General features: G+C 33.6%; 1 protein-coding gene across 1 annotated transcript; it reads left to right on the top strand.

The window, feature by feature from the left end:
- Nucleotides 1-3,013: 3,013 nt before the first annotated feature.
- LOC140824289 (uncharacterized) lies at nucleotides 3,014-6,087 on the top strand. Its single transcript, XM_073185890.1, has 3 exons — nucleotides 3,014-4,630; nucleotides 5,753-5,853; nucleotides 5,973-6,087. Exons 1-3 carry the CDS (start codon nucleotides 3,014-3,016, stop codon nucleotides 6,085-6,087), a joined length of 1,833 nt encoding a protein of 610 aa, XP_073041991.1.
- Nucleotides 6,088-8,582: the final 2,495 nt, after the last annotated feature.

Below are 8,582 nucleotides of genomic sequence, written 5' to 3' on the forward strand. Positions count from 1 at the left end.
TTAGATTTTATTGATTTTAAGACTTATGTGGACTGAATAAAAGGAAAGCAGACCAATAAGTCTAAAAAAGTTTCCAAGAGGAGTACATAAATATTATAAATCATACATTCAGATATTTGTTGTCCAGATATGGACATGAAAAGTCTGAAATACTTCATCTCTTTCGTTGATTATTATTCATGATACATGTGTATCTACATGCTTCATAACAAAAACGAAGCACTTTAAGCCTTTAAAGTTTTTAAGGCGGAAGTGAAGAAGCAATGTAGATCACAAATTAAGATTGTGAGAACCGATAGAGGTTGAAAATATTACAAGCACCTGGTTCGTTTGCGAAGTTTCTCCAAGAACATGGGATTGTTGCCCAATATACTATGTTTGGTTTTCCGGACCAAAATGGCGTAGCTGAGAGGAGAAACCGAACATTATTGTACATGGTGAGGATCATGTTTAGTAGCTCCAAACTTCCTAAATCCTTGTGGACTGAAGCTCTTATGACAGCTGTATATATATTAAACCGAGTTCCAATCAAGGATGTCCCAAAGATGCCATTGAATTATTTAAGGTTGGAAATCGAGTTTGCAACATATATGCATTTGGGGTTATCTTTTAGAAATAAGGGTTTACAATCCACATGAAAAGAAACTGTATCCAAGAACTATAATTGGATATTTCATCAGTATGTCAAAAAATCCAAAGGGTACATATTCTATTGTCCATCTCACAGAACTAGAATTATGGAATCAAGAAATTCAAAATTTCTTGAGAATGATTTGATTAGTGAGAGTGATCATTCAAATGATACAGTTCTTGAGAAAGATCACAATAATTCATAGCCCGCTTATTCAGATGATACCCCTCAAGACCAAACGGGTGTTAGGCAACCGGTTAATGAAGTTCCACAAATCGCTAATGAAATCCAGTAGATCAAGTTGTTAATGAAGAAAAACAAAAAATCTTTGATCAACCAAACAGCCTAAGGAGATCTACTCTAATAAGAAGATCAGATATATCTAGTGATTTTTTTGTGCATTTATCAGTGTTCTAAAAAAAGCCCGAGCTTAAGCGCGCTTAAGCTTGACGCTCGACAAAAATGCCTCGCTTCAGAGAAAAACGGAAAAAAGCGCTTAAACTGTAGTTTGACCGAATTAAGCGTAATTAAGAATTTTAATTAAGCGTGTTTAAGCACAATAAATCGCATATATTTATTTTTAATTTTTTTTTATTTTGAAGGTAATTTTTTATTTTAAAATAATAAATTAGGTTTATAATTTAGATGTTTATTTTTAATTTTTGTCTGATAATGATTTGACAAATATTTATCATTTTTTAATGTGGTCTAGTTGCAAAAACAAATAAAGATCGTAATTTTGAGATTTTTATGTTTTTATAAATATGAGAATTAATGCATCAGACTTAAATTTATTATATTTATGTATTATTTTATCTATTTATTGGTTTGAGATAATTACAACTAAAGATAAAAAAAAGTTTTTTCACGCTTAAGTCTGTGATAATCTCGCTTAAGCTTGAAAAGCTTGGAGCTCGACATATGTGCGTCGTGGTGCTTCATGCTTTTTAGAACCTTGATATTTACGAGATTCGTACTTTAACATTGGAGCCAAAAATGATCCTGAAACGTTTTTACAAGCCATGAGTTGTAATGAATCAAAATTATGGTTTAATGCTATGAAAGAATAGATTAATTATATGGCATTTAATGGAATCTGAGATCTTGTTTAGTTTCCTGATTTTGTAAAATCTATTGGATGTAAATGAGTTTTCAAAACAAAGAAAGAGTCATTAGGCAACATTAAGAGATATAAAACAAGACTCGCAGCTAAATGATTCACTCAACAGGAAAGAATCGATTATAAGGAGACTTTTTCTCCTGTATCTAAGAAAGATTCTCTCCGTATCATTCTAGTATTAGTTGCACATTTTGACTTAGATTTACAACAAATGGATGTGAAAACAATTTTTCTCAACAGATAATTAGAGGAAGAGGTTTATATGAGACTACATGAAGGATTATTCTCTAGTAATGGTGAACACTTGGTATATAAGCTTAAGAAATATATATATAAATTGAAACAAGCTTCCTGTCAATGGTACTTGAAATTTCATGATATTATAATCTCTTCATTTGGATTCGTAGAGGACATCATGGATCAGTGTATATACCAGAAGGTAAGTGGAAGTAAGATTTTTTCCTTATTTTATATGTGGATGATATATTACTCGCAACTAATGATAAAGTTTTGTTATATGAGGTGAAACAATCTCTCTAAAAACTTTAATATGAAAGATATGAGTGATGCATCTTATATCATTGGCAGAGACGGATTTATATAAGGGCTGTAAGGGGCTGTAGGGCAGCCCATTTTTAATAATTTAGCGACGGTTTGAAAATTGGCAGAGACGGATTTATATAAGGGTTGTACTGGGCTGTAGGGCAGCCCATTTTTAATAATTTAGCGACGGTTTTTCAAACCGTCGCTAATATTAGCGACAGTTTGTGTAAAACCGTCGCCGATGGGGACCGGAGACTGTTTTAATTATACCGTCGCTACTAGCGACGGTTTATTCAAAAGTAAATAATAACAGTCGCTATTAGCGACGGTTTTTCAAAAAACAGTCGCTAATGGCGACAGTTGTTCCAAAAACCGTCGTACATCCGTCCAATCAAGTCCCGTCCACTTATAAGGATGAGACCAAATTCATCCCATATCCTCTAATCCACCCCACCTCAATTCTACAAAATTTCTCTCCCAAGCCCTTTAGCGATAGAATAGAATTACGGACTCCCGAAGAAATCGAATTGCTCATCGGCAAGGCAACAATCCAGGTAAGAATCGGCTATACATTTTTTATTTTGTTTTTTATAGCTTCTCTGTGCGTGATTTGTGGTTTCTTGATTGTTTGTTGTTGAGTTGTTGATTGACTATTACTTGTTTATTTGTTTAATAATTATTTTATTCTTGTTTAAGATTATAACTTGAACTATTTCAAAATGGAATATCAATCTGCTGCAAAGAAAGGAAAAACATTGATATCTTCTTTCTTTAAGAAGAGAGATCGTCAAGCTAGTGAAGATACTTCAATTCCTACGGTCCTTACAATGCAACATCAATCCAGTGAAAGTCTTCTATTTCCCAATATCCAAATTCCTTCATGTTCCTCTCCTAGAGACGATCATCAGTCTTCGTCTACTTTTATTGAACGAGATCCGGGAAAAAGAAAACAGATATGTGAATATCATGTTAATGTACGAGATGAGATAAGACGTTCATATCTAAATATGGGGCCTTATCAACCAGATATGTTGGAGTATCCAGGTACGAAATTTGGAAGCCAGAATCGTCGTTTTCAGAAAAAATGGTTTCAGAAATTTTATTGGTTGGAGTATTCGCCTTCAACAAATAAGGCATATTGTTTCTATTGCTTTCTTTTCCTGAATGATGTTAATTCATCTAATATCTCGGCATTGGTCAATGAAGGATTTGACAATTGGAAAAGGGTAAACCAAGGAAAAACATGTGCTTTTCTTTCCCATATTGGTTCTGCAGCTTCTTCACCTCATACTATGTGTGAGAGAAGGGCTGAAAATTTGATGAGGCCCTCACAACATATTGATAAAGTGATGCATGCACAATCTAAAGAGGAAAAAGAGAAAAATTGTCTGCGTTTGAGCACCTCAATTGTAGCTGTTCGTTGGCTGGCACTTCAAGGTTGTGCTTTTAGAGGTAACGATGAATCTCTATCTTCATCTAATCGTGGAAATTTTCTTGAATTGGTGAAGGATTTTGCAAAAATGAATATAGAAATTGATGAAGTTGTGCTTGAGAATGCTCCAAAAAATGCCCAATATATCGCTCCAGAAATTCAGAAAGAGATTTTACATATTATGGCCAATAGAGTACGAAAGATGGTTCGTGAAGAAGTTGGAGATAAATACTTCTGTATTCTTGTTGATGAAGCCCGAGATATATCTAAACGAGAGCAAATGGCCATTATATTGAGGTTTGTGAACAATCATGGGATTTTGACAGAAAGATTTTTTGCCATCAAAAGTGTTAGTGACACTACCTCAATGAATTTGAAAAATGAGATATCAAATGTTCTTGTTCATCATGATCTCTATGTTAAGAAAATCAGAGGCCAAGGATATGATGGTGCTAGCAATATGCGTGGAGCCTGGAATGGACTTCAAGCATTATTTCTCAAAGATTGTCCCTATGCATACTATGTCCACTGTTTTGCACATCGTTTACAACTGACATTGGTTTCTGCAGCTAAGGATGTTAGTGTTATTTGGGAATTCTTTTCTCATTTGGACAATATTGTTAATATTGTCACTTCTTCTACTAAGCGCATTGCTGAATTACATACTGCACAAAGAAATGAAATTGAGTATATGTTGTCAATTGGAGAACGTGATTCTGGAAGTGGTGCAAACCAGATTGGTAATTTGCAACGAGCAGGAGCTACTCGTTGGAGTTCTCACTATGATTCAATAAAAAGCTTGATAGGTATGTACACTGCAACTTGCAAAGTTTTTGAAGTTCTCAGTGATCATTCTCCAAATGGAAGATCTAAGGCTGAAGTTCGGGGGATTTACAGAAACATGGCAAGCTTTGAATTTGTGTTTATTTTGCACTTAATGCATAAAATTATGAGAACAACAGATACTCTTTGTCAAATTCTTCAAAAAAAATATCAAGACATTTTGACTGCTATCACATTTGTCACTACTACCAAAACTTGCCTTCAAGAATTTAGAGTGTGGGTGGAATGAATTTCTTCAGGAAGTTAAAGTTTTTTGCTCAAGAAATGAAATTGATGTGCCTGATCTTGATTGTCTATATAAGATTGGACGTTCGTGTCGGTAAACTACAATAGAACATCATTACCACTTTGATGTTTTTAATGCAGCAATAGATTTCATTTTGATGGAGTTAAATACTCGGTTCAATGAGTCATCGGTGGAACTTCTTTCTCTTAGTACAACTTTAGATCCTAAAAATTCATTTGACTCATTTAACAGTGATGATATTTGCAAGCTTGCGAAGAAGTTTTATCCTGGAGATTTCACAGATCAAGAAATTGTTACTTTGGAGTATGAATTGATACATTATAAACTTGATGTGATGCAGAATTTAAAGGTTTCTACACTTGTTGAGTTGTGTCAGCTATTGACCGAGAGTGGACGGTCAAGTGTTTATGTTATGTTGACTAGATTGATTCATCTTGTTTTGACATTACCTGTGTCTACTGCCACTACTGAGCGAGCTTTTTCAGCAATGAAGAATGTGAAGACGGCACTTCGCAATAAAATGGAGGATGACTTTCTTGCCGATTGTTTGACACTCTATATTGAACGAGATTTAGCTAAACATATTGATGTAAATTCTATTATTGATGAATTTTATGTTAAAATCTCGTAGGGCACAACTTTGTTGAACGATATAATGTAATTTTTTTTAATAATCTTTTATTCCTGGATCCGTCCCTGATCATTGGCATTAAGATCCATAGATAGCAGATTCAAGGTATTCTAGGTCTATCTCAAGAAACCTATATCAACAAAGTTTTAGAAAGATATCTGATAAAATATTGTTCACCAATTATAGCTCCCATTGTGAAAGGAGATAAGTTCAATTTAAGCCAATGCCCAAAGAATGATCTAGAGCAAGAAAAAATGAAAAACATTACTTATGCTTTTGCTGTCGGAAGCTTGATGTATACTTAGGTTTGCACTAGACCTGACATTGCATTTGTTGTTGGGATGTTGGGAAGATATCAGAGTAATTCAAGTTTAGACCATCGGAAAGCTGCAAAGAAAGTGATGAGGTATTTTCAAGGGACCATAGATTATATGCTTATGTTTAGACAAACTGAGAATTTGAAAGTAATTGGCTACTTTGATTCGGACTACGCTGGTTGCATTGATTTACGAAAATCTACTTTAGGATATATTTCATACTAGCAGGTGGGTCTGTATCTTTGAAGAGTGCAAAGCAGACATTGACTGTTACTTCTACTATGAAAGCTGAGTTCGTAACTTGTTTTGAGGCAACCTCATGACATGGTGCATGGTTGAAGAGTTTCATTTCGAGGCTTATAATTATGGATTCTATATCTAGGCAATTAAGAATATATTCTGACAATTCAGCTGCTATTTTTTATGGCTAAAACTAACAAAAGTGGTAGTCGAAACAAGCACATCGACATTTAGTATTTATCCATACGAGAAAATGTTAAAGATAAGAAATTAATTGTCGAGTACATTAGCACTGAATTGATGATTGCAGATATTTTGGTAAAGGCATGCCACCATTAAAATTCAAGGATCATACAGAAAGAATGAAACTTGACTCATTTATGTAATTTTGTTGTAAGAACAAATTAATGAAACTGTGATGTGATATTTTCTCATATTTATTATGTACACATTAATTGATTCGAGAAATATTAATAAAGTTGGACCTTGAATAAACATAAGGTTTATTCATTAAGTTATACAGATTTGAGATACATAATACATTGTAATACATGGAAGATAATACTCGTTTTAAGATAAGTTATCGCCATTATTCATATATTTTGTTTTCTCCTATGAAAAATAAGATACGAGCTAAGTGGGAGAATGTTAAAAAAAATGACACATATCAACTCAAAAAGAGAAGAATAAACGTGTAAGAAATGGCGACAGTAATTGCCTACATATTTTAAAAAATATGCGTACGCCGCCTCAACTTTACAAAATTGAGACGAGCATGCGTCTCTTCTTTTGATAATAAGGCTCCCACAATCACTCATTGATATTATGATCGAATTATAAATACCGGTGATTGAGGTCCCTGAGCATACACCTCATAAGAATAAAATACACAATCTAGAGTTTTGGAGTGTTTAGAAGGCTTCAATCAGAAGAAAATAAAAAAACTTACAAATCATTCGATGGCCGGAGGTAAAGCTCGATCTACTTCCGTATATTGTTTATCATGTTCATAGATTTGTATAAACATGATTTTGATAAAAGTTCTGACATATATGAGAATGGGAGCATTAAAAATTTGGGAGATAACCAAGAAGTCGAAGAACTTATGAGAGACAAACGCGATCAAGCGTTTACCGAGTCTTCGTTGCATTAAACCATCCGGAGTTCAGAAATAAAAGATTTACCTTGTGCGAGAACATTTTTTCTGAAAGTCATCCAGTGCTATAAACTGCTGGAAGAAACTATTCATTATTTTGCATCGATAGAACTATTCATTGGCGTAAACTGATGTTGATCATGTTCAAAAATAAAAACTAACTTAGTTTAAGCTTTGCGATATATAGCATTTGGTAAGCTTTGTAACAAAATCTATCAAGTTGAAACAAAAAAGATTAGGCAATAAAAACCAGGAAAAAGATACTAATCGTCATAATTTTCGATCGCATAGACATATTTCACGATTTCTATATCACAATTTACATTTATTTATTTTGTTTTTGAAAATAAGATTAGATTTGCAGTATACAAGAACCATAGATTAATGCAGTCATAAATCAATAAAAATGCATACATTTAATTAATCCCAAAGTATAAGCACAGTTCTACATAAAACCACAGTTCAGTTCGAGGCTTCGAGCTATAATTACCATATATACAATGCCGTTTTTATATGAAAGGGAAGGAAGAGGGAGGCGATCCTTTCATGATTTTTAATGTCTACTTTTTTTTCTGAGAAAATATATTTCTCCCAAATATTTTAAACTAACATCCATTTGATCACCACTCATTAATCACCGGACAAATTATAAGCAGAGAACAGCAAACAACTAACAAACTTTCGTTTCGGTTCATCTTTCCTTCGATTCCCTTCGGATCTTTGTTTTAAAGAAACATGGAGTCTTTATTTAACTCACAAACTTTGCCTGTGTTTAGTTCAAGAATCCACGTATAAATTTTTTGTCCTGGAAAATGTCACAAAAGATCGAATTTGATCAGCATCTCAAAATGGTTATAATAAATAATTACTTTTGAGAAAGATAAATGTAAATGGACCAAAACTATTGAAATCTAAACTTTATCCGAAAATCTTGAACTTGTGAGCAGGATCTCTGTTACTATCTTGGGGACAAGTAAAAGTTTCCATCACCTCAAAACTTTGTTCCTCAGAGAGAATAATCACAGATATATTGATCAGCGTTGCATCATCCCTTCTCAGTAGTCATTTTGTGTCAGTTTTCCATAGATGTGACAAAACGCATTATATATATATATATATGTGTGTGTGTGTGTGTATTGAGAAATAAATAAAAGAAAAGGACATTGGTTAAAATATTAAGTTCCCGCAAAGTAGCGCAAATGCCACCTGACAGATCGAGTTCTGCTGCTTTAACTTATTAATTAGTCGTTTATTGCCGATGCAGCATCATCAAGATTCTCACCAATTGAAAAAGCTTTTGGTGTAGACAGAGAAAGCAAGGCATTTTAGAAAGAGAGAGAAGAGGAACACCATAGCCTTTGCATGTGTGAATCTTGATGATGCTACACCAGAAAACAGCGACTGTATCTTCATTCCATCTAT

This window comes from Primulina eburnea, chromosome 2 (assembly GCF_022965805.1).
Source record: "Primulina eburnea isolate SZY01 chromosome 2, ASM2296580v1, whole genome shotgun sequence".
Taxonomy (NCBI): Eukaryota; Viridiplantae; Streptophyta; class Magnoliopsida; order Lamiales; family Gesneriaceae; genus Primulina; species Primulina eburnea.